This window comes from Lissotriton vulgaris, chromosome 11 (assembly GCF_964263255.1).
Source record: "Lissotriton vulgaris chromosome 11, aLisVul1.2, whole genome shotgun sequence".
Taxonomy (NCBI): Eukaryota; Metazoa; Chordata; class Amphibia; order Caudata; family Salamandridae; genus Lissotriton; species Lissotriton vulgaris.
In genome coordinates, this window is record NC_141699.1 from 607,589,036 (window position 1) to 607,616,372 (window position 27,337).

Consider the following 27,337-nt stretch of genomic DNA (forward strand, 5'->3'; position numbering starts at 1 on the left):
CGTGTGCTGATGACGGCTGGGGTTCGTCATGGCCCGCCCCTGTTCTTTTGTTTACCGCACAGCGGCGGAAACGAGCCAGCAGCAAAGGGGTTAAGGATGAGGATAAGCTCACATGGAAATCTAAGATTGTGGGCTATAAGAAGGCGATTAACAGGGCCAAGGCGGAATATTTCTCCTCTCAGATACTTAATGCCCCTAACAGCTCCAGAAGTATTTTAACACCCTGAATAGCTTGACCAGCCCATATTGTTCTAAGAACTTGATACCCCCTCTCAAGAACTCGGTGAGGACCAGGCTAGGTTCTTTCATGATAAAATTAAAACCATTATTGATGATCTGGAAGGGGCTCATCAACAATCTGGGGCTGTAAATACTGAGACTATGGGCACTGATGATATGGTGGAAAATGGCTCTGAGGCTTCTGGTGCCAGCTGCGAATGTGGGGCCATTAATCACCTTTCTGAGTTTGTGCCTCTGGGAGTGGAGGACTTTAACAGGTTATCATGTGGTATTCCTTCTGGGTCTCCTTGTGATCCTGTGCCACGTAAAATTTGGAAAGAGTTTAAGGCAGAGTTGTTTCCTACCCTCCGTTTGATCTCTAATCAGTCTCTTTCTAATGGTGTGGTTCCGTCCCAGTGGAAACAAGCACTGGTGACACCCCTGCTAAAGAAGCCCTCTCTTGCCCCGGAGTGCTCTAAGAACTATAGGCCCATCTCTCTTTTGCCTTTTCCGGCTAAAATTGTGGAGCGAGTGGTGAGCAGCACTCTGTCTAAGCATTTTGAACAACATAATTTACTGGAGGAGGTTCAGTTTGGTTTTCGGCCAGCCCATGGTACCGAGACGGCCTTGGTGAACGTAATGGACGAGCTTCGGATGCGGGCAGACAGGGGTCAGGCAGCTGTGCTTATTCTGCTTGACCTGTCTGCCACCTTTGATACGGTCAACCATGGGATTTTGCTGAGAAGACTGAGAGAGGTAGGGGTTACGGGCTGTGCTTTGAGGTGGTTCCAGTCTTTCCTACTGGACAGACAGCAAGCAGTGTCCCTCTCCCCTTATCAATCTGCCTATACTAATATCTCGCATGGCGTACCACAGGGCTTGGCTATCAGCCCCATTTTATTTAACATCTATGTGAAACCCCTGATTGTGGTCATCAAAGAACATAATATTAACATCGTAATTTATGCTGATGATACACAGTTAATCCTTTCCCTTGAGGGAGATCAGTCGACCTCGCTGGAAGTGTTTCATAGTTGCCTGCGTGATACAGCGCTTTGGCTTAAGTATAACTCGCTGCAATTTAATGCGGATAAGACTGAGGTGCTTTATTGCTCAATGGACAGGGTTCCCTCTGTGATACTTAGTAACTTCTGGCCCACCGACACCTCGACCGTTGTTCAGCCAGTGAAGACGGTCCGTAACCTGGGCGTTATGTTTGACAACAAACTTACTATGGTGGCTCAGGTTACGAAAACGGCGACCTGTTGTTTGGCCATTATTAGATCACTGCGGAAGATCTACCCTCTGCTACCCCCTCATGCGGGTGTGTTAGTGGCATGTAGTACTATTCTTAGCAGACTTGACTATTGTAATGCCTTGCTACTTGAGTCCCCGAAATTTCTTCTTGATAGATTGCAGAGGATTCAGTCAACTGCAGCCAAGTTAGCTCTGGGCTGGCCCAGAAGATCCTCTTCCTCCTCTGACTTGGCAGAGCTGAACTGGCTCCCGTTGAGACAGAGAGTTAAGTTTAAGTCTCTTTGTTTAGTGCGTAAAGCCCTGCATGGGCTGGGGCCTGTGTCTATGCAAAGAAAGTTTGAGTGGTAAGCTCCTGTGAGAAGTCTTCGTTCTACATTGGCGAGACTGGTGAAGATACCCAGATTCACGAAGGTTAGGTCGGGTGGTAGATCCTTTGGGGTAGCAGCTGCTAAACTTTGGAATCAGCTCCCATTGGAGCTCAGGCAAGTCAGTGACCTCCTTCCTTTTAAAAGGAGATTAAAAACTTGATTATTTCCCAAGACTTAATTGGCTGTCGGCATTGGAGCACACTTTTCTATTCTGCACTCTGAGTTTGCTAGCACCAGGATGCCTGCTAGGTAACTGCGCTTTATAAGTAAAGTAAATAAATATATAACTCCTGAGCATGGGCACTGGTTTGGGCTATCATAGGCATGGAAAGGATATCCATGACTTTGGACCACAGAGGGAAATATCTTGAGAAACATTAGGGGGCCTTGTTCAACACTACTGTTCACCTAATTTAGAGAAGTTACCTGCCCTAAATACCTTCGAGAGTTGAAGAATACGTGCACAAAGGGAAGATCCGAAAGCCTCTATTCCCTGGGGAAAATTGAAGTTCGGAGTTGTGGAAGTCCCTAGGGCTTGGCCTAGCAGTGGCCCTGCTATTGGAAAGGCTTTGGGAGTGAGCTTCGGCACTGTGGTTGGCTTTGGGTTGGGGGTGTCGAGGGGGTTGGAGTTTGAGGTATCTGGTTGATATTACATGAGTTCTGTATCGCGCCCTGCTGGCCTTGGTATGTAGGCAGGTGTATGTGTGCTTTTTCTTGAAAACAATTTGATAAACAACATTGTTCCACAAAGGTGTTGTAAATTAGAACTACAAGATAGAAATGGGTAAGAAAGGAGGAGGGATGAAAGAGAAAGTAAAAAAAGGGAAAACCAATGTTGGCAGAAAGAGCAGATAAGAGTTCACTCTATAAAGGAAATACAGACAGAAATGGAAAACAGAAAGAAGAATTAGAGGCTACAGAGAAATTGACAGTGGCAATTGATCAAAAAATATAAGTATGAAACACCAAGAATAGACTGAATAATGAAGGAAGCAATAAGAATGGTGGCAATTTATAGAAACTAGTTGCCTACTATGAAACAGAAGCCTACATAAGAGTACATCATCACTGAACAGAACAGTTACAGTGGACACTCATTTGTAAGACTTGAATGGTGAAAGATAATGTCTAAAAAAATACCATCACCTAATGGAATCACAGAAAATAAAAAAAATCAAGAGTGACCATGTCTCGTAAACGAGCCGGATTCTAGCATGCTAAATGTACATTTTTACACAGCTTGACAACACCATTTTTGACATGACAAGAACAAAACTCACTGAAGCTACTCGAAATCTGACGACTGAGTTCTAGAAGTCCAGGATCGAAGGCAGCCAGCTTGAAAGATGGATGATCTGAGTGACTGTGAAGCCAAGGCAGCGACAGGAAGCCACACAAAGTCTTTTGTATGTGCTCACTCCACTGGCTTTTAACTAACACATCAAAATAAAGAATTTAAGAGACAATGGTTAAAAGACAACCATGTTGCTGAATAGCGCATCCTGTATCATCTCAAACATACATTTTGGGCTGTCATGTTTGTTCATTACTTGTACTACATGACAAGAAAGGGGCATAGCTTCAAAGCACAGTAAAAAATAATATTAAAAATAATTCGTAAATAAGACACATAATATGCACATAACATAAAGCATAACATTTAACGAGTGTGGTGGGTGTCCTAGAGTATTAAACAAACATGATGCAGTGGAGGACAATATGTGTAGCATACGCCAGAGCATTGGACATTAATATTACAGAGTTAGCAAGAGATTGCTGCGAAAGTGGGGAAGGCAGCCGGAAGGTTCCACCCCAGCAGTGGATGCAACAAGTCAAAACCAAGCCTCATTGTTGAAGAAGGGGCCATCAGAATTTTCATTTGAAGGAGGGCATCGTTTTTCCAGCCAAAGAGCTTTTAGAAGGCCCTTCCAATGTTTTTCATTATTCTGTTTCTGAATTTGGATAAGTGCCATGTAGGACTGGCCTGTTTCTGGTCGTGGCCCTAACGTAAAAGTTTGACTGATAGAAGAAGATACATGCACAGTACTTGAAACCTTTCCCTTTATCTAACAAGGTGCTGATCAATAAGCTGAATTTGACATACCATTACTTTGCCAAGTCAGGTTAGACCTCTTGATAGACAAGTTGTGATTTTTCCTTACGCCTTAGGGGCCTCGAGGACAGGGCGGGTGGATTAAGTTGGGCCATATTAAGGTCTTTAACGATCATTAGCATTTTGTATTTTTCAACCAACAGCATTTCTATTCTGCTGCTGTGAGTCATACATATCCCATGCCACAACTAACTCCTGAATGCAGTGAACAAGTCAGATTGCCCTGTACTCCCATTAGTTTTGTTTCGGAAGTCAAGTAGGAGCTGGGATTCATCGCCATAAATTTCACAACGGAGGAGCTCTCGTTAAATAAATCCACCAAGGTTAGTATGTAAAGACTGAGGAGGAGGAAAATAAGATCAGCCTCTGGGAAGATTCCATGGTCCAGTGTGGTAGGCTGCCAAGTCAACTGGCCAAGTTTGAAGGTTAGATATGATGTTTGTTAAAAATGGGGGTCTCTAGTTGGCAGTGGCTGGCCACAGTCCAAGTAGGGACCCTTCTTCCTAAGTCAGAGTAAGAGGGCTAAACCCTATGATCACCCCTGCTCAACCCTGTGGTAACGTAGCATGCTACGCTTATCTCAGAGGCAGTGTGTAAAGCATTTATGATCATACACAGTAACACAGTGAAGGACACTACAAAGGGACACCACACAAGCAGTTATAAAAAATAAGTATCTTTATATATGGACTTAACACAAGACCAATAACGGTAAAAGGCCACAGTACTGAACAAGCATTTACAATGCAATGGTCTTGTCTTTGTTAAAGTTAGAGCTATTGGCATTGCTCATGACATTATTTTTGTTTTTAAAACATGAATAAATGGCATTGTCATTTACAATGCCAATAGCTTAATCTCTCGCAAATGTGAGACCTATTGCATTTGCACCCACACACACACACAGAGCCACACACACAAAGAGCCACACACAGAGCCGTACCCACACACACACACACACACACACAGCCACACACACACAGAGCCACACACACAGAGCCACACACACAGAGCCACACACAGCCACCACACAGACACAGAGCCACACACACAGACAGAGCCACACACACCCAAACAGAGCCACATACACACCCAAACAGAGCCACACACAGACATTAAAAGTTCAAGGAGTGTAAATTTACCGAATCCAATTGCAACATCCATAAACCTCATATTAAATAAGAAATCAATTGCACACTTAAAAGTAAAGCTACCCTACTTAATGAAAAGATTAAATCATGTAATATCCCACCTTCTGCCACCGTACATGTTCTAGCAAGAGCTTAAACAATGGTACTAGTGATGCTTCTGTAACATCCTTCAGTATCCCATTAAGTTCCCATGTATTTACCCATCTTAATATTTGCTTGTTTAAACCTATTTCTTCAGTAAATAAATGAACATGATATAGATAAACAGGCAAGTACTGCGAGGCGGTCATGGAAACATAAGGACGTAATGGTTACTGAATAATAATTACCACAGGCAGTACTTTAAGCCGCTGAGTAAATCTGAATGTTTGCTCACATATTTAGAGCAATGACACTCCGAACAAACAGGAGTTAAAGAGCTTAGAAGTGAATGTGTACAAAGCACATATAGACAATAACTCCCAAAAGGCTATTTCACAGGGAAAGAGCCTAGTTTCCTTGTATAAAGCCACAGGTAGAAGGCATTTTTCTATTCTTTTAGATGTATTTAGAGCGAAAGTTCCTGCCTCCCTGTTATACGGAATAGAGTTAATTGGTCTAAAAAAGTGGAGTTTTTTAAACTCAGCGGAAGGGAAAATTTTGCGTAGTTTAATGTCTGTTGGTACAGCAAATTCGACTGCTTCCCTGAGACAGGAACTTGGTATACGCAGTAGCTGGGTTCAAGGTTTGGCCAGTATTATACGTTGGGTAGTAGGTTTATCTAAAAGTGAGTCTAATACCTTAAGACATCTTATAAAAAATGAATTACTGGGAACCTATAATGACTTTTCCTTGATTGTAAAAAATTTCAGATTTGCCGTGGCACAATTGAAATTGGATGAAGAAATTTTATTTTCTTTATCCTCTTATCAATTAAAAACCATCTTGAAGTCTGCCACATGGGAACTGGGGTTTAGTCAGGATAGAGATTCCCGAATGTTGAAAAAAGGTTGTACTCCTGTTATTGAGTCTTGTATTTTGCGGAAAGCTCAACCTTATATGTACTGGAACATCTCTCATGGCGTTAGACGCTTAGTGTACTTAATAAGACAAAATTTGCTTCCGTTGAAAGTTCTCTGTGCCAGATGGTATGGCCATTCGGCACTCTGTGATCTTTGTCAATTGTATGACCAGGACTTAGATCATGTTATTTTTGTTTGTCTTGCCCTGATGCCTTTCAGGTGTAGATGGTTAAGACCAATTTGCCTACAACTCAACATTTTATCAGCTTCTTCATTTAAGGCGGCCATGATTAACCCACCTAATGAAATGTTTTGTTTTAAACTGTACAATTTTTTTTAAATGTTTCTTGGACCTGTATTAAGATGTATTCTTTCATTGTTGTTAAATGATATCCTATGTGCTTCTTGTTTTGTATGTATATCTTTGCTTTTATGTGGACCTCATAAAGAGTTCCTTTATCATAATAAAATAAACTTGAAACTTGAAACTTGAATGTGTATTAGATGAGAATGATCAAGGGCTGCTTATTAACCTATCTGTCGAAATGTAGCCCTCATTACATAACAGGACCTAATAATGACTGGGGAGGAGAGCGGTATATATGTGCCTGGTCTGCCACTGCTGAGAACAGTGGTTTGTTTGTGGCCCGACACCTGTTGCATTTCTATTTTAACAAATGCTAGTTTGTAATGTGACACCCCCCTCAACTTATTAGTGTTTCTCCAAATGTAAGCCTGCCTAGTTCCCTTTGTAAACGATTGCAGTCATTCTAACATGTACAAAGAGCATCCTGCTTGTGTAAGGCAACATCTGCTACAAGCGGTGATGCAGCAAATCGATTACAAATGTGTTAACAAAAATCAAATAAAATAGAATAGTGGGGAAGAATGTGAAGAGTCAACTGCTCAGCACTTCTCGTTTGAGATTGAGTGCAAGAAGTCATGTCACAAACCTCACAGCTGCTATAACAATCAACTGCAGAATGCTGCATTTAGAGTAAACAATACATTTTACAGTGCATTTAAAAACTATATTGACTTAAAACAAACAAATAGGTTTGACGGGCTATTTTGGAGAGTAGCATTGCGACGTCTAGCAGCTTAGCTACTAGTACCATTATTTCTCCGCAGCTGCATATTTTAAACGCAAATGTGCCTTTAGAAGCTGTGGGGAAGCCACATTCACAGCAAAAGGTTTCTTTTCGGAAATGTTCCAGACACAGCATTTCCAGATTTAAGACGCTCCACAAGCCTCACTCGTGGGCTCTTTCTTACCTTCCAGTTAATCTCCACCATGGTACCACCTTAAACACTCGCAGCGGTCGCTTGATTAACTTTGTGCAGCTACGCCACTCACATTCCCTTCAATGGTGCATGCAAAAGGTTTATTTTTGGAAGTATTACAGGTGGCAGCCAATCAGTGTGGACCCCTGACAGGACCTCCAGCACAGCTGTCTCCACGCCCCGCCCTGAGAGAGCGTCATAGCAGGACACAGACCGCGCTCCCGAACGTTGCCGACATGTTGGAAAGGAAGTATTTCGTCTTCAGTAGAAAAGAACGGAGATTCCAGACACAAAAGAAAGTTAGGCTGATGATAGGTAGAAAACATTACGGCAAAGAGTAGGAGTAATTAGTCTGTCATAATTTATTTTTTAAATATCATGCGAGAGAACAATCCTCTTGCTATACAAAATACATTTATAAAAAATAGACTTTGAAGCCAGACAAACTTTTTCGCTGACTTGCAGAGATTAAGGAGAAGGAAAAGCGCACAGTCATATTCCTCTTTTGGTTTTTGGATTGCGGTGATAGCGATTCGCAATGTCTGGAGGAAAATGCTTCAGCCGGTTATGTTTTTATGTGAAGTGAAAGAAATACTCGGTGGTCGCAATTCAGTGAACGCGCGTCTGTCTGCGTGCACTGTAAGTTCTTAGACTGCGAATGCTTCTGATAACCTGTCAAGTCCTAAAAGAAAATTTACCGTATTTGCATGTGAGCAATACGTTAATAACTACAACTGCATTTTAGAATTTAACTGTGAGCGCTGATTTTGAGGAAACTAACTTCTTATAATTCATTAAAATCATAAACGTAATCACGGAAATATAAGTTCTCCTTCCGTCTCGCGTTCAGGAACAAGTGCATTAAAATACAAAATGTATATTGAAAAATAGCCGCGATGCTACCTTAACATGTAACACAAGTATGGCTAAAAGAGACCGCCTTTTGTCTCTAATCCCAGTCCGTTTCGGATTGGGGGGCGTACTTTCTGTTGAGTGACAGATGACGTCACGGATAGAAAGGACAGTAAAAAACACGCCCCTCAATCCGAAACGGACGGGTATTAGAGTGACAGGCAGAGCTCTTCTCCAATGGCCGGCCACCGTTTAGGAAGCCAGCCAATGGAGAAGAGCTGGCTCGTTTACCTCCCTACTCTAAGACATAATTTCTCGCCCAGCAAGACTGCGCAAGCGCTGCCTACGCAGGCCGAGACCTAAAAAGGGGGATACTCTTGAAAAAAAAAAACTGGAAAAAGAGTTCAAAGTGTTCAAATAGGTGTTCAGTTCAAAGCAGGGGTCTCTGCGACCCTTTTACTTTTACTTACAAAGTACCTGGATTTCGTAGCAAAACAAGCAAAATGTCGCAAACAAGCTGTAGCGATGATTTTCCCCACGCTAGGTCTGCGGGTGCGTGCATGCGCTGATCAGTGTGCGATCTTGTTGAGCAGAAAGAAAATGGCGCCCCGCGAGGGAGCGACGATCCGGGTGCGATGCGAGGAAAATGGCAGACGCACGGCGCTGCTCTGCGATATCGTGATGCGATGATCTTGATGCAATGATCCAGGGTTAGCGAGCCTTCGACAAGCCCGCAAACGTGCGATGCGATGATCTCTGGGGTTAGCGAGCACTTTGTGGCCCGTAAGCGTGCGATGCAATGATCGGGCGTTAGCGACGATTTCAGCACTCTCTTCTCTGTAGTAGAACTAGAGTCCCTGGAACTCACAGGGGCCTCACCTGCAGATAGAAATCCCTGATAGGAGGAATCAGGAGGCTGGTGGGGGAGTCAGGTGTGCCTGTGACTCCAGCAGGAGGCTAGCTCTCTTCTAGCCCTTGGGTGATTGCTTAGCAAAATAAAAGTCTCTCAAAAGTCCTTTTCCCTCTTCTTCCAAGTCCAAGGGGAACTACTGCAGGCCAATCCAAGAAACAGCACACAAGGACAGCCCTCTCCTGCAGATTCCTTCAGTAACACAGACAGATGTTCCTCTTGACATCCAGGAGCAATACACAAATCAGGGGTTTGGGCACAGATATTTATACCCCAAAAGTCTTTGTTCTTAACGGTCTCTAGTCACTGAACCCAGCCAGAACCAGTTCTGCTCAGGCCTCGAGCAATTTGTTTACCAGGCTGCATACTTCCTTTCAGAAAGAGGGGGTCTGCCATCAGACGCACAGTATGAGGTGGAGCTAGCATTCACCTTGCCAGACACAGCCCTATTCAGGTCAGGGAGCTACCCCTCCCAGTACTCAATGCAGATCTCTCTATTCAACCCAGGTCTGACTCAGCCTGCCTTGCCCCTCTAAACCCAGACAGCCTATACACATTTTTTTTTAAACTCTTTATTTGTGACCGCATTACATTCAATCATTTCACATTATATCTGTTTTTTCCTTTTTCTTTAACATTAACTTTGGTAGCATGTCTTTCAGAATTAGACTCCCAGTGCGTGTTATAATTCTCCGGGTATCTCTTAAGTACATCATTCGTTAGTCATATACGTGACTCATATAATCTCTGCTAAACCCCAACTACCCATCCCTCCCCATCCACCCACCCTCCGTCTCCTGGTCAGTCTCTTACATACACTCTACATTTCGGTCCTGTAGGTTTCTGCCTTCCCGGGGAGCGTTGTGTGTCGTAGGCTCGGCTATCCTAACATCTCTGGTGACCTCGCCCGGCCATTCTGGCAGTCTGCCGGTGCGTGTGTGTGTGATCAAGTCGTTGGGTTATGCGGCCCTTCCAGTTCTATCTCTTCTACTTCTGTCAGCATTTGGTCCCATTCTTGCGCTATAGGGTACTTTCGGAGACCCCTCTCCTCCTCCCCACGCAGCGCTGCAGCTTCTGCCCTGCCCCATTTCAGTAAGTCAGTTCGCCACAGTCCTACATCTGGGGATCTAGGTGATTTCCATCTCATAGTAAGCACTCTGAGTGCCAATAAGATAGCCAAATCTATAAATTTCAGCTGCGCTTTACATGTTTTGGATCTCTTCCTGTGTCCTATTAGACAGGGTAGTGCCACGTCAGGGATCTGTAGTGTTGTAACAGTGTGTAATGTGTCTCTGACCGTCACCCAGTAATGACGTATTCTCGGGCATGCCCACAGCATGTGGAGGATGTGTGCCTCATCTTCATGACATCTCAGGCAGCAGTGGGGAGTGGCAGGGAACATCCTATGGAGCCTCTGGGGTGTAAGATATGCTCTATGGAATATCACGGCCTGTATGAACTGGAACTTAACATTCCTAGACACTCTCCTGTGATGGCCCAGGATGACCCTCCACTCTCCGTCGGTTATGGGCTCCCCTGTGTCCACAGTCCAGATCTCTTTGAGCGTGGTAAGGGGCGACGCTACCTGTTCCCTAATACCCACATAGAGCCATTTCACCAGGTGCCCTCCCGTTCCCATATAGTACAGGAGGTGTACTAGTTCATGTTGGTCTGGTTTGGTGCGTTGCGGGGCCCATGTGCGTCTTACATAGTGTGATACCGAGGCATGTAAAAGGTACAAGCGCTGTGGGGCTCCCGTGGATTGTGCAAATGAGGCCTGGTCTTGTAAAGTGTCGTCTCCGAACAGGTCTCCCACCCTGTCTACTCCGGCGTCCTTCCAGGGGCGTAGTCTGTGTTGTGTCAGGTTTCCTTGTGGTGTTGGGAGTCCCAGGAAAGAAATATTGTCCGCATAGGGAGTGATCCCTGCCGTGTACCCAAGTGCTTTTCTCCAGCAGTGCAGAGCCACATGCAGGAGGGGGTGGCACTCCCTGGGGATTCTGGAAGTGGGTAGGAGGAGGGAGTGGAGATCCCCACGCGCCAATTTGTCTGCTGTGAAAGCAATCTCATGTAGGTTTCTACCCGCTACCCATTGTGTCAGCCACTGGAGTTGGCTTGCATAGTAATAGCTCCGTAGGTCCGGTACACCCAGGCCTTCCTGTCTGGTGCTTAGTTGCAGTTTCTTAAGGCTTACTCTCCTCCTCCCCGAACCCCAGACGAGGTTGATCAATATTGTATTTAGTGTAGTAAAAATTTGCTGCGGAAGCAACACCGGTAGGTTTACAAAATAGTACAGTATCCGGGGAAGGAGGACCATCTTCGAGACCGCCACCCGTCCCATTACAGATAGGGGTAGGGATGTCCAAAAATGTACACTTCCTCGGAGGCCATTGATCGCTCTTCGAACGTTACCCTCAATCTGGTCTTCTGGGGTCCGGTATACATTTATCCCAAGGTACTTAAACGTAGTCGGTGCCACTTGGATCTCATAGGTTCCAAATTGTATGTGCGAAGGCCGCTGCCCTTCTCGGAAATAGAAGCCCACAGATTTCCCCGGGTTTATGGCCAAGCCAGACATAACCGCAAAGCGTTCGAAGATAGTCGCTAGGTGCGAATGGTCCCCTCCTAAGTTCCGGAGGAACAACAAAATTTCGTCAGCATATATAGAGACTAGGTTATTAGTGTCTCCAACTGGTATGCCCATCTCCGCAGCTCTAGTTCGGAGCGCAATTGCCAGGGGTTCTAGCGTTAGCACGAACAGCAGCGGTGACAGCGGGCAGCCCTGCCGGGTGCCCCTGTATATGCCATAACTGCCCGAGGTATATCGCCCAGTGCGGGACCGAGCTGTCGGATTCGCGTATAGCAGGCGAATCCACTTAAGGAGTGCATCCGGGAAGCCAAAGCGGCTTAGGACTTCGAACATAAAATCCCACGTCAGGGAATCAAAGGCCTGACAGAGGTCCAGGGCTATGCAGCCCGCATGTGGCAGCTCCTGGGGGGTGGTCGTCATTAGGGCATGGAGTCGCCTCGAATTTTGGGAGGTGCTCCTTTCCGGGAGGAAGCCACACTGGTCAGTGTGAATCAGGCCCAGGAGATGGTTTTGTATACGTAGGGCAATAGCTTTACTGAGGATTTTGTACTCCGTGGAGAGCATAGAGAGGGGCCTATAATTACCCACCTCCAAAGTGTCCCTGCCGGGTTTCGGGATGGATATCACCAGAGCCTGCATAGTCGTGGTGGGTAAGTGACCAGCCTCGTAAGCAAGTTTATATATTTTCTCTAGCACCGGCGCCAAAACGTCCGAGTACGTTTGGTAAAACTCTCCAGGCAGCCCATCCATACCCGGGGTCTTACCCTTGTTAAGTGTGTGGATGGCCACTTTGATTTCTTGCTGCGTTATGGGTCCGGCTAGCGTCGCCTTGACTTCCTGGGTTAGGGCCGGGATTGTTAGTTCTCCCAGTAAGACCATCATGTCCTCCCTGTCACCTGCAGGGGGGGGGAGCATAGAGGCCTTCTAAGTGGGTCTTAAACACACTGTTAATTTCTAGTTGTGTATGCACCAAGTCGCCTGTTACATCTCGGATGCTCGTTATCATAGGGCTCTCAGGGGCGTCTCTCATCAGACGAGCTAGCAAGGCGCCAGATCTGTCCGCTTCCGCCTGTTGGCGTCTCAGATAACTCCCGTAGTCCATCACCCTCAAGGTTTCCAGGAGTTCCGCATGCTCTATGTTACATAATTGCAGGTCGGTCTTACGGTCAGGGTCCAGGCCCGCTGCCGTCTCAAGTGCTTTCAGTCTATTCTCCACATCACAAAGTTTACCATGGAGTTCCTGTCTAGCTCCTACCAATCGGCCAATAGCGGCCCCCCGCACCACAGCCTTCATTGCATCCCACACTATCATCAAATTTGAGGACGTAGAGTCCCAGTTCTCATAAAAATAATCAGTCAATGTGTCGGAGAGATGTGTGCGGAACGGGCCATCCTCAAGTAGGGGGGGGGGGGTGGAGCCTCCAGGTAGGCACTGGTGAGTGCACCTATCCCCAGTGTACGTCCAGTGTCAGCGGCCTATGGTCCGAGAATGTTTTAGCGAGGTAGGCCGAGGAGATACATTTGGTCACTACTGAGTTAGAGCAAACAAATCTGTCCAAACGGGTATGTAGGTTGTGCACTGGAGAGTAATACGAGTGTTCCTTGTGTGTAGGATATAAGATACGCCAGATATCAGTCATTCCCCATCCCTGGAGCCATGCCCCGAATGATTCAGCCAGCCTGTGTATCCCTGTCGCCTGGAGAGGGGGGTGCGATCTGTCCAGGTCCACATCTAATATCATGTTCCAATCCCCTCCCAGTAACCAGGGGATGTCCACCCAGTCTGCCAGCGCCCGGCCCACAGCAGTGAGAAATCTGTCTTGGTCGAAGTTCGGGGCATAAATGCTACCCAAGACTACCATTGTCCCATCCAGAGTACCCTTCACTAGTATATATCGCCCTTGTTCATCCGTTCGTCGTTCTAATTCTACGAACGGGGTGCCATGTCGTACCCATATCGTGGCCCCCCTAGAGAATGCAGAGTATGTTGTAGAAAATATAGTTCCCCTCCATTTCTTCCTTAGTAGGAGTGTATCTGATTGTGTTAGATGTGATTCCTGCAGGAATACTATGTGCGCTTGTTGGCGGAGCAAGAAGGCGTGCACTCTGTGTCTTTTCTGGATTGGGCCTAGCCCTCGCACATTCCAGGTAACCAGTCTGTATTTCCCTCCCTTGTCAGCCATAACCAAATGTAGGTGTCATAACGAGTGTCTTTCTGTGTTGCAGTGTGCCTATCCTCAGTGTCAACCAGGAGACGGTTCCCTCCCTATCCCAAACCCCAACTCTGGAGGCGCAGCCTCTGAACTTTGCTGTGCCAAACAGTGAACATTGAAACATAGTAAAACAAATTACGGTGCATACGCTAGTGGGGGGTCGGCGTAGCATAGGCCGTGTCCAAAGAGCCATACTTGGTTTCGCCGTCGGCTCAACGGTGCCACCGGGAGTTACCTTTAGAGCCAACAAGTGCTGGCAGAAGCTTTTCACTGGGGGGGGGGGGGGGGGGGGGGGGGGGGGGAGTTCAGGAAGTCTACAGGTCCAAGGAGCAATATGTAAGAAAGTCCCCTGCCCTCCCCAGCATGGTATCCTGATCTATACATCGACAATAAGAAGATACATATGTGTCTCACTTGGGAGTTCCCCCCACACCTCACGGCTTTGCTGTGCCAACAGTTTACACATAAAAGGATATCAGCGTGACCCGGGGTTCCAGGTCTGGTCCGTTGGAGGAGTTAGTCTTGGGGATTGACCAGAAGATCCTCTGCCGACCTGGGCGTCACAGTCGGGAACAGCACCACACTATTGTCTGAGTCCGAATGTACAGTGCTATCTTCAGTGTCTGTGTTGACTGTCTCTCGTCCCTCTCTGAAAGAGCCCACCGCTGCCACGGCCTCCACCTGTCCTTGCTTTTGTTGGCGGGTAGTAGGTTTGCGCCGTCTCTGGTCGTCACTATTGGCGTAGGAGCCGGCCTTCCCGTGTGCTGAGCCGTCTTTAGATCCATTGTCCGGTGATCCCTGCGCCGAGTCCAGATGATCTTCGATATCCATCACTTCCATCCACATCCGTGGGGCTTTCAAAAAAGTGGGTTTTGTTGTCGTGCATCACCTTTCGGCGCGTCGGGAAGAGCAGGGCGTAGCGGAGCTTGGCTCTCTGGAGCCTCTTCTTTACCTCGTAGTAAGATGATCGTTGTTTCTGCACCTGGTTGGTATAGTCCGGATACAGTGAAATACGTTTGTTCTCATACTCTATGACGGATTTTATTCGGGCCTGATTAAGTAGCATGTCCCTGTCGCGGTAATTCAGAATTTTAACTATCAATGGACGCGGTGGCTGTCCCAGTCTCGGCCGGCCAGTAGGGATCCTATGAGCTCTTTCTACACAGAAGAACGGCGACAGCCCCTCGTCGGTGACATTCTCACGGAACCACTTCTCCATAAACTCCGTCGCGTGGGGTCCCTCACTGCGTTCCGGAAGGCCAATGACGCGGATGTTGTTGCGCCGTTTGCGCCCTTCCGCATCCTCCACGCGTTCCATCAGGGATTTCACCTGGTGCTGGATTTGCTGAATGGAGTCTGTGTGTTCCGCCACCGTCGGGGCAAGGTCCGCCAGCGCCAGCCCCTGGTCCTTGACTTTATCCGCCAGCTTCCCGTGATCATCCTTGAGCAAGGAGAGACCCGTGGCAAGGGTGCCCATTTGCGTCTCCATCGCAGCTCTGGAGTCCCTTATCTCTTTGAGTATTAGATCCAGTTTGTCGTCCCTCTGGGTATCCGAGGTGGTGGAGGTTAGTGTCAGTGGGGTGGAGCCCTTCGGGTCTGCATCCAAACTGGGTCCCGCAAACGCCCCATCCCTGCCATTCGTAGCTTTCAGGCCCTTCCGCACCATGATCAGCGTCAGGTGGTCCGTGTGTGCGTCGCTGGGAACACGTCGCAGAGTGCTCACTCACCGCCTGCCGTGTGCTTGTCTCCTGGGTTTCCGCCCTGCCGAGCCCCTGTGTTCCCTATGTCTTGGACGTGGCCGCTCCTAGGATATCAGTGCCTCTGCAGCGGACTCCCTCTGTCAATTCAGGGTAATTGCAGTTGTCTGCACCATGCTCCCAGCCGCAATCAGGGGCCACGTAGCCTTCCCGGCACCCCAGCCCCGGCAATGTCAGTGGGGAGGGGGGGGGGGGGGGGGGCGGCAGCACAGAAGGAGGAGAAGGGGGGAGAGGGTCGGCGGTGCTCAGCAGTGGACTCTACCGCACTCTGGGTCCCTCCTTGGGCATCGGCCGTAGCGTGTGGAATCAGTGTGAGGCCTCCCCTCAGTAGCGCTCACCTCCGGGTGTCAGCTTGGGCTTTCTGGGCCGTGATCAGCCAATACACATAGCAGCAGAGCACACTGGAAGGCTTAGGCAAGAAAATACCTACTTTCTAAAAGTGGTATTTTTAAACCCAGAATGTTAAAACCAACTTCACTAAAAGTTGTATTTCATCATTCTGAGTTCAGGCATACTAAACTCGAATTTCCACCCTGTTCCCTGAGTCAGATAGGCCTATAAGATGTAATAGCCAGTCTGCCCATTCTAGCCTATGGAGAACAGGTAGCCTTGCAGCAGTGAAAAACAAAATGGAGGGTAATTCACTACCAGGACATGCTACATATATCAAACCATGTCCTTCTTTACACATACAATGCACCTACCATAGGGGTGACTGACATGATGCTAAGGGAAGGTTCAGGGGCTGGGAAGTGTGGGCACTTCTCAGCCAAGATGGCAGTTCTGGACTGCATACAGACACTGCAGTGGTAGGTCTGAGGTACTATTTACAAGCTGCTTCTGTAGGTGGCGCAAACCAGCGCTGCAGGCCCACCAGCAGCATTTGGATTACCAGCCCTGGGCACACACAGGCCACACTACTAGGGACTAACAGATAAACCAAATAAGCCAATCAGGGATATACCAATTCACAGTCCTATTTACTCAGGGAGAGCATATGCCCTTTGTTAGACCTGTCAGCCCTTTGGGTGGTCCCTACTAATGTTTATCCTCTTTTTGCCTTCTGTTTTTTTTTTATGTGTCCACTACATATTTTTAGTGTTGACCCTGGGTCACTGGGCGCCCATGGTTACTCCATATCAAAGTGGCGCAAGGGCTCCTCTAAAATGGAGGGAGAGTAGGGAAACACAAAATGGTGGCATGTCCAAATCACCTCATAACCTGGGGGCATAGGGTTACATTGAGGGGTTCTAGAACCTTCTGGTCTACTCTGGACTCTCTTGGCCTAGATTATATAAGGTGGAATGTTGGGCGGCCATTTTGTTAGTGTACTGAGAGAGGGTCCAGTCAGGAGTTTAGGCTGCTGAGTAGGGAGGTTAGTGCACTGAGGGAGGGTCTGACTGTCCCCTGGGGCTGCTACCTCTCACTGCTGACGCTACCCCCTGTGCGTGTATCTAGCCCTGCCATCTTCAGCTTGGGGAAGTCACCCTCCCTTTTTCGCCCCTGTGAGAGAAATCCTGAATTGGTTCTGGGGTGTGAGGGAATTCAAACCGGCAGATGGGGTGGTGAGTGCTACACCCTCCTGTAGGGGACTGGGTCTACTACCATTAACCCCTCGTCTTTGCTGAACTGCCTCCAGGAGTCCTTGGGTGGCCAGACTCCTTGCTGCCTTGACAGAATTCCCTAGAACCTGCCCCTCCGGTGCGGGTCCTAAGACTGCCACAGACCCTGGCTTGACCGGCGCATCCCTGACCTTGCTGCGGCAGGCCTGCTTGGAGCCCTGTAGCGAGGTTGGTTCTGCCTGGGTGCCAGATCTGGTGGTCCCTTGTTCCCGGACCTGCGTGTGAGAAAGGAGTGGAGTAGGAGCTGCCAGCCTGCCGGAAACCCTCCCCCCCCCCCCCCCCCCCCCCCCTCTGAGGTGAATCGGCGTGAGAAGCCGCGAGGAGGTCAGGAGCGAGACCGAGTGGAGTCCCGCCCAGCGCTGACAGGAAAGAGCGCAGGGAAGTAAGGGGCGGAATTACTGGACGCCGGGCCCAGGGGAGTAAGGCGTCGGAAGAGGAAGCTTTGTACCTCCGATTGCCAGAATCACCGGGACCAACTGTTACTGCCTCAGGCATTAAAGTAAGCTTGGAATTGGGCTAGTGGGAGGCCAGGCAGTGCTCAAAAGACCTCTGTTGGGCCGTAGATGTGATCGCCCCCTTCGGCCCAAGCGGGAAGAGTGTGAGGAGAGCCCGGGGAGCTAAAACCAGAAGAACTAAACTGTCGGGGGAAGTCATTGTTTGACAGTACTAAGAACTCAGGAACCGCTTCAGTCTGACTTGAGCTAATCTGGAGCTAGCGCTTGGCAAGTCAACCGAGTGGGACATGTTGATGTGCTGAAGTAAATGTGTAGCCATGATTCTTTGAAAGAATAAGCCCCACTATTTTATTGATTTAATTCATGATCTGCCCTCATTAAGTGAGTGTTTCACCACCAATTCTATGCCTGTATGAATTGCTAATCTGAACTGCTTTCTTTAAATGAATGTAGGACGAACTCAATGCATAAATGATCTACTGTTTTGGCCTGCAGTCGTCATTGTAGGCATTCGGCTGCTTGATTCCTTTTCAAGGCACAAGTGCTGCAGAATTACCACTAGAACTTGTTTTCTTTCCGATGGGTAATGTAATGGTTTTTTTTTTACATCTAACCTACTTTCTGATGCTACGAGTAAATAAGGTTTGCTTATGAAATGTAATCTTATGCTTTGACATTGACATGTGTTTACAAATGCAGGTGTTCCAGGAGTAATGCCTAAAATGTTGATTTATTAAATTGTGTGCAACTGATAATCTAATTGAAGGAAAGATAAAGCTTTTCTATCTTTTTTTAAATACGGTGTGGTGTAATTTTTGAGTGGAAGTACACTGTGCTACTGTATTGAGTGTGACGCAAGTGCAACAATTCGCCTTAGAGTTAGGTCTTTCCACTTTGTGCCAGGCTACTCTAGGTGGACCGGTGACCCCGGGTCCAACACCCTTTAGCACTGATCAGCAGTAGTAAAGGCAAAAAGTTTAGGGATGACCCTGCAAAAAGGGCCATTTCCAACAATGTTCTTTTAGAGAAGATCTAAAGCTTATCTTATGGTCCTTTATGTGAAAGATAGCTACGAGCTGTAGCATAACTAGTGCTATTGGTCCTCCCAGTACCCACAGGCTGACGGCTATTTACCTAATGTCAATACTACCTGTCTCAAGTTGGGGACATGAGAAGCCATTTTTTCTCTGATATTAAATAAAATGAGGATAGTTCACCAATGAACTGGTACGTTGGGGAGGACATGAGCCCATACATATAGTCGCAGAGGGTGGTGCCTCGTGGCTCATCACATTACTTGGCAATGTTAACTATTTGTGAATTTTGAAAGTTCTTTTCTGGCTTTTGTTTGCTGATGACATATGCTTGTGATTGGATAGATTCTTGATTTTACTTCTATTTTAACAATGGAATGGAGTAACTTACAGAGTAACTTGCGATGAAAACTTCATCTAAGTTCTGCTCTGTGATTGTATCAACCTAGTCAGAAGCACAGGTGACTGCAAAGGGTGCATTGATTACCATTAGTTTGATGACCATTGGCGGAGTGTGTATTAATAAATGGTATGTGGATGAGGGTGTTGGTATTTGTTGAGCGGTAACGCTGTCTACTTGGTGGCTCGATGTGAATGTAGGTGATGCAGTGCAATATGTGTGCACGATACATACTGATTATTGCTTAGCTGATGTCTTATCTGAAGGTGGGGACTTCTGGTCTTAAGCCCTATCTGGAGCAAATGGTTGGTGCCTTGTCAGTGTTCACACATTGCTGAGGACTACCAGGAGGAGTGCCTCGAGTAAAGGATAAAAGAATGTAGTAAGAACAGTGTTAGGACTTCAGGCCCTTTAACACTTCTGATCACGTCACCAGTGAGCCTGGAGAAATTTGGAGGTGATTCTTTATCAACCCTCTTTTTCCTACAACCAAGGCCCAGCACTCAGATCTTGGCGACCTAATTGTCCTTTGCTATTACAGAAGATTGACTATATGCGGTAAGCTGAATCCTTGTGGCTAAGGCTGACATTTAAAGTAAGGAGATTTTCCGATTAACTGTATAACACTCTGACAACTAGCAAATGGTAAGGTGCATTTTTTTGAAAAACGCAAATAAACTCGGACAATCTTGCAGATCAATTTTGAACCTTAGATGGATAAAAAATTTGAAACCAATTCAGCACAAAATACCGGGGTGTGGCATAATCTCATAATTGTTTGGCGGGAAGGATTCAATAAGAAATCTATTTTGCTTAGCTCACGTGCTATCACACTGAGAAAGGGTGATAACATTCTTAACTTGAAAAACTTGTATGCATTGGGTCGAATACAATTAGACACCCATTGTTCTTTAGGATACAAGTACATGTAATGTTTTGTCAACAGAGCTTTAAAGGAAATGTCTTGACCAGGATATTGGGAAAGACAGCGGTTACGTTGCATGATTATCAAAATCATTCCCAGATGAGGTCCTCGATAAACACTGTAACAAACACCTTTGCCCCAAACAGGGATCCAGTGTGATTTTGTATTAGCATGAAGTGCTTTTTAGAGTATTTTGTGGGGGGTACTTAGTAAGGTGTCTAACTGTTTCCACCAGTCCGCCACTGATACCGTAGAGGCATTTGAGTTTTTCATTTTGTTCAGGAACATTTCCCAAACTTGTAGACTAAATATGAGTTTTATGCACCATGGATATTTCCAGGCCACAGTCAAAGTTCTCTGATAGAAAACCAATGCTAGCTCTACCAACCACCCTTGCTGTTTAAGTTGAGCCTGCTTAGGCTGCGCATGCGCAGTCTCGCTGGCGAGATCTTTTGATCTTAAGGAGCTTTCACTAGCGGGCTTTAAGCCCCGCCCCTCTTTACCATTGGCCGGCGTCACCGTTTATGCTAAACGGTAGTCAGCCATTGGGAAAGACCTCTTCCTGACGTATAGTTATCTCTTTTTGAGCCGTCCCACTTGGACAGGCTTGTCTGCCTTCCTTCTGCCGTAAAAGGTTTCTTATCTTTATGGGGCCAAACACATGGCCTCATAAAGATAACAAACCTTTTACTTAAGAAGGAAAGCAGGCCGTCCAAGTTGGACGGCACAAAAAGAGAAACTATACTTCATGGCGTTGATTGCTTGTCTTTATATCCATCACTTGAAACTCACCCTGCCAAGCTCTGGTCACCTGTGACCATGGTCAGTGAAGTTCTTACTATAGGGCTGGCATCCCCAGCCTGAAAAGCAGAAGCCTGTTAATGCAGGGCAAATGAAGGTTTAGCAAGGCTCTGAACTATCTGAATATCACTTTGATTAACTCCCTGTGGTGGATTCTACCCCATTGCGGATTACCCGACTGCTCCAACATAGCAGCCAATAACACACCGACAGGAAGTGGGGTATGTGGTCTAGCCGCTCAAGCCGGATTTGCAGTACCAGCGAACCGAGGAGGTGGAGTCGAGAGACGAGCTCTTATGCCGGGGACGGAGGACAGAAAAAGCAAGGCAGGAGTGCAGACGGGAGATGGAGAACACCTGGAAGTAGAGGACGAGACCATCATCCTACGTGGAGGAGCCAGGGAACCGTCGTCGTCCGGAAGCCTGCGCAAGGAAGAAGAGGACCACGCCGAGACTAACAGCTCGAGGAGCGTTGCCCACGAGTCTGGTGCTCCAGCAAGGGAAGCGGAGGCCGTGACTCCCCTCCCCGCGGCCCAGGAGAGTCGTGGGTGCAGGCAACTGGCGGGGTTCTTTTCATTTAGGGGCTGGTGGGAGGGAATGTGGGGCACATCACGGGAGTAGCACGGGTGACGTGGCACTTTTCCTTTTCCCTTCTATACCGCAAGGTCAGCGGTTTTTGATGCTTTTGTTTTCTTTCTTTTATTCTTGCAGGTACCACCTCGAGGAGAAGAAGAACTGAGCCTTCCCCGAAGAGGAAGCCGGACCTGGGGACACTGGAGCCGAAGAGCCTCCTATCACTGCCTCACATATAAGCCTTCTCTTTTGACTTAGCACTACGCAGACCTTACTGGGACTGGTCTTAGGGAAAGACATACCCTGAAAAGACTACGGGTGACATCTGAACCTGTAAAGAAAAGACTAAATAATGTCAGCCTCATAATACCTTTACTGGCTTCTGACATTTTTTTGTGTTGGGAGGAACGGTACCTCCCCAAGCAGGTGTAGCTCCCACACCCCCTCACTGACATACATACCTTTCCACCAGGGCTTCCCCAGATTGCTCTGCAGTAGTACCCTGTAGCAACTGGAACCAAGGTGCGAACCTAAATATGATTTACTGAGGGGATACCAAGTGGGATTTAAGGAAGTTGATTGATCGCACCCTTCTGGGAGAATGCTTGCACATCCGTCTCCAGCAATAGACGTTGTTACCATGATAGCCTGCCACCGTGGGGAAGATTGCTGAAGTGGCTTTTACGTAAATTCCTCAATATGGCAAGACGTGTCCATCCCCCTATTGTCCTAAGTTATTTTACTGCTCATCATGGTCTTGTGGGAAATACCGCCTACTGAGTCAGGTGAAGTGAACTTGTCTTCCTCAGAGACATTATTTATGCTTACTTCTGGGCAGTTCATCAGTCCCCACCCTTCAAGGACACATTGGTGGCCTGAAACACTGCTTGCACATATGAGAGTATATATGCCTGTAGCCATAGAACAGAGTAGTAAAGGACAGCTGCTGAAAACGTAGTTGTGAAAATCTGTGTGGCAGAGTGAACATACCCTTTGGTGCTCGAAAGAAAGATGGGTGCCTCAATGACCAGGCCCTCAATGTGGAGTCTCGCTGCCAGTTATGATGAAATGGAATGACAGGTGAACCTCTTTACAGCACACTTATCTGCTGTTCAAGGAAATGTATGTACTGCTGGTCACAACTGATAAGACATCAGTTTATTCTCAAATGAAAGGAATTGCACAGGTGTTCGAAACCATTGATAACACCTTTTATTTCTGCCCATATGCATATTGACAGGACAAAGTGCTGCTCAAATGTTTGTACCTCACACACAGCTTCAAGACAAAACAAGCATTGAAAATGCAATAGGTCTCGCCATTCATTAAGTTAAAGCCATTTGCTTTGCTATACAATACCATTAGGAAAGCAAATGGTTTTAACTTAATCAAAGGCGAGGCCTATTGCATTTTCAATGCTTGTTTTCTCCTTTTCACTATACAGTTGGCCAAGCCATTATGTTAGCCCGACTCTAAGATCCTGTCTAGTCATCAAACCTATAATTCTGTCAGTTACTTGTTGCCAGAATGTTTACACAGTTGCACATTCTGAAACATGAGGGTAGCCTGCTACCACTGGTGCGCCGGCGAAAACATCTAAAATTCATTTTTTACAGCATAGGCTGTTTCAAATGCAGATGACATAGATCACTGGACTTAAGTCACATTCTGGTGCAAGTGAACATCAATTTTGTATGCAAGTGCATCCTGTTCCAGAGCACCATGAGCCAATTATTCAAAAATTCCGTTTGGAATGGCCACGGCATTGCCCCATGGCGGCAACTGGTCGCAATTGCAGACCTGGAAGGAAGTGGGACTCCAAGTATTGGGAGACCTCTACGAAGATGGAGTCTTACTGCCCTTCCAATCACTGCGGGATAGATTTGACCTACCCAGGGGAGGCTACTTGTTACATGCAGCACTGACGAGGGTGATGCAAGCACACTGGAAAGAAGGGCTCTCGGAGCCTAAGACAACGATGGCTTGCCAATACACTATGCTGGCAGCAGGGACGTTCAAAGCAGTCACGTGCCTCTATTCCAGAATGATTCATGAAGGACTAGCGCCCTTAGTGACACTAAAGGGAAAGTGGAGGTGGACAAAGGGAAAGACATCCCTGATGCGGCCTGGACGCAAATAGTGCGCAGGGCTTGGAAGAGTACTAGAAACGCCAGATTCCAGCTTGTGCACTTCTATATACTTCATAGAGCGTACCTAACACCAGGTAGAATCCGCAAACATTTTGAGGTAGCGGAGGCTACATGCCCTAGATGTGCGTGTACAGGAGTAGAATTAGATCATATGCTCTGGGCATGCCCAATGATTGGACCTTACTGGGAGGAGGTGGGAGCGATACTGAATGACACAACGGAAAGGCAGCTGACATTTGATATGGCCACTAGCGTATTAAATTGGTTTCCCCACACATCCAAAAACAAGATAACGAGTACATTTGTGGACATGGGCCTCATATTGGCAAAGCGGGAAATCACTAAACATTGGAAAGCAACAGTAGGGCCTAGCAGCAGGAGATGGAGGGGTGAGTTCATAAAATGGGCAAACAGTGAAAGTAGGTTACGTTACCAACAAGCGTGCAAGCTAAACAACGATAAAGCATAGGAAGCGGCCACAGCATGGGAGACACTGGTACAGGCATTGCAGGACTATGAGACACACGAAGATTAGATGGAACCCCCATCACAGGGAGGAAGCTCTGGTGCATGAAAGGCACATCGAGAGGAACATAGCACAGTGACTCCTGAGTATGTTTAAGAGTAAGGATTATTATCACCATGTGAGTCGGTGACAACAGTTGGGGAGGGAGGAGGGTGGGAACTGCTCATGAAGAAAGGGAGTTGAGGGTGAACACTTGACGCAGAAGCGTGGGTTAACTAAATGCAATAAACGTGTGATGCTGTAACGTAACCAAATCATATACCTTGTATGTGAGGAGATTTACAGTTAGTTTCAGATTGCCACTATATCTTGACAGAAATGTATCTTTGTATGCATTGTGCAGAAAATTAATAAACTACGTCTTCAAAAAAAAAAGAGCCAATTGCCAGAATTACAACTGTTTGCCATGCAGAGAAAGTACAATCACCTTTACAGCTTAACCCAAACTCATGCAGCATGTGATGTTTAGTACAATATTATTATTGCTATTTTAATTCCTTGGCAGATCAGTGTTCGTCAGGTTCCGCTCACCTTGCATGTAGAGTAAAGCATCAAATATCTTCACAGCTCTGCCAATTAAGGAGCCAATATCAGTCCTTTGATTTGCAGAGTCCAGGAGGGCTTTACAGACTTTCAGAACTCTCCTATTGACGTCTGGCGGAAGCCAGGACACCTGCAGCTTCACAGGCATAGTTGTGGCACCGCTTGCATTCTGCAATTCTGACATCTTGGCCTCCAGACTACTTTGAAGCAAAAACACAAGGGGTTGAGATGTTTCATTATTAAAGTGGAACTAGTGCTTTCCTAACTGACAATGTAGGTATAATAAATCTCAAATCAATACAACAGACAGAAATATTTAACTGAAAGCCTAGTGACATAAAAACCTTTAGGGAAACAAATAGCTCAATTAAACCAATTTCAAACACTAAAGTCCGATCGACAGGAAAGAAAATGTTTTCAACAAAAAATTATTTGTTTAAAGTGACATTCCCAATGTAGACAACAGTAAAGCAGATGATATGGTAGAAATCTGTAAATTTAACCAAAACTGGTAATCTGGTCTCATTTTCCAGGCTTATCAGGAACCGGTCTCCACCTCATATCGAGAGAATGGTAGAAAAGTGAGGAAGAGTAAGGCAGGAAAACTGTGACAGAAAACATGAATGAAAAAGAACATGCAAACGTGAGAAGAGACATTGAGTGCAGGATGGTGGAAGAAAGAAGTGGATTCATCAAGAATAGGGCTAGTGTTAAGCAACCCTGGCATTCGGCAGCGCCGAGCTCCTAAAACAAAAACATTTTGTCCATACACTTTATTATTTATCAAAATGAAGCGAGAGTCACATTAAAACAAAAGGTCTTGATTTGGAATCAAAAGGCTGCCAAAAATGGGATACAGTGATGGTCCAGAAGAAGTGAGTTCCAGTTTCTGGCACACTCAAACAGCACAACTGCTTCTTCTAAAGTTATTATTACATTCTCCCACTTACACAGCCCCAATAAACACACAACAACATATGGAAGATAACTTAAAAGAAAAAAAGTAGAAGAAAACATGCTGCCTCAGAAACAACTGTCTCCCCACAAGCCCAGTGTAAGCGGTAAAACCAGTTCCCCGCAGCTCTCGCTTTAGCACCAAAGATAGCCAGGACAACTCTGCACTCTTCTCGAGCCAGGTAAAATCAAGCTGGCTGTTGTGGCTTGGTCCTGGGGGATGCGCATCACTCCAACCCTCAGGACGCGCCACAGACTCTCGGGGGTGAAACGCTTGCCGTGCAGGCGCTCTACTTGATGCTTTACTGCTTGTTGCTTTGATCGTTTTTTAAACCATTAACTGTTTTTATAATCTGTATAGCTGTTTTTAAAGTTTTATCCTCCTGCACTGCGGCGTGTTGCAGGGTGCAGGAGCACTTCATCTCCACATTTTATTTCATTATCCTCCTCACTTACACGTCCTCCAAACCAACCTTCGGGCACTAGGTGTGACTGGTGTGCTCTCCCAATACAACACACACACAGGCACCATTTTGGAAGGGTCGGCGGTCTAGTGCTCAGACCAGCTGACGCTCTCCACCTACATAATGGGAGCTGCAGTGTGGACACGCACAGCGGGCGCGACTAAGGCCAGCTCATCTGTGCCCTTCCGCGGTCCGGGCACGCTCAGCGCTTACCATGAGTCATTCTCAACTGTGGTCAAGCTTAGCAACCCATCTCCAGCTAGCAATATTAAAGCGAATGCCTCTTTTTGCAACAAAACCAAGGTAGAAGTGATCTTCAATGCGTTAACCTCAAGTGTTGGCTCTGGAAGGCTATGCTCGATTGACAAATCTCAAGCAGCAGTGCATAATGGCCCCAAAGCAAGAAAGGCTAGTAGGAAAGCGACAATCATAAAGACAGATGTGGCGATACCTTCCCAATCCAACAAACCCACTCTTTTGGCTTTTTCCCCTCTTACAATAGACCAAGTTACCAACTTATTCAGGCAAATTAAGTTAGGCTCACCTCTCGACCCATGCCCTCCTAGAGTTCTGCAGCTGGGATCAGCTATTGTTCCTGGACATCTTTTGGGGATTTTTAATCAAATGCTCCTTTCTAGTTACTTTCCTAAAAGTTGGAAAGTTGCGTCAATTCTTCATCTCTAGAACAAACCCAATGTGGAGGCTGACACTCCCAACAACTACAGGCCAAAATCTCTACTTCCCTTTCCTGCTAAACTGATAGAGAAAGCTATAAACACAGAGCTCTCTCTTTATATCCAGGAACACGATTTACAGGAGTCTTCTCAGTTTGGCTTTAGAAGCCAACATAGCACTGAGACCACTTTAATCACAGCCGCAGAATATGTCAGAACAACTTTAGAAAAAAGAGGGAACGCTGCCCTAATTTCGACGCCTCACCACCAGTTATTCAAGCTAGGTGTTAGAGGCACTGCTTCTAAGCACCTCAGTTCATTTCTCACTGGCAGAACGCAGTACGTGGAATGGATCAGTCCCAGATCGACTTCTTTCAAGGGTCGTCACTGAGTCCCACCCTTTTTAATCTGTACGTTGGACCTCTGGCTTCACCGATCAAAGGCCTTGGCTTCTAGGTTGTCTCCTACACTAACAACACCCAAATTGTAGTGTCAGTCACAGGGA

The 27,337-nt window shown here is 46.7% G+C and overlaps 1 protein-coding gene across 2 annotated transcripts in view; it reads right to left on the bottom strand.

The window, feature by feature from the left end:
- The window catches only part of ATR (ATR checkpoint kinase), a 566,179-nt gene that overhangs the window by 444,887 nt on the left and 93,955 nt on the right, over positions 1-27,337 (bottom strand). The window contains exons 7-8 of one of the 2 annotated variants that reach the window (XM_086943714.1): positions 24,729-24,937; positions 3,125-3,277 (exon numbers count right to left, since the gene is read on the bottom strand). In XM_086943714.1, coding sequence (XP_086799840.1) covers positions 3,125-3,277; positions 24,729-24,937 — 362 coding nt within the window. Of the gene's footprint in view, positions 1-3,124; positions 3,278-24,728; positions 24,941-27,337 lie in introns of both variants that reach the window. The other variant, XM_086943713.1, reaches the window with a different exon arrangement.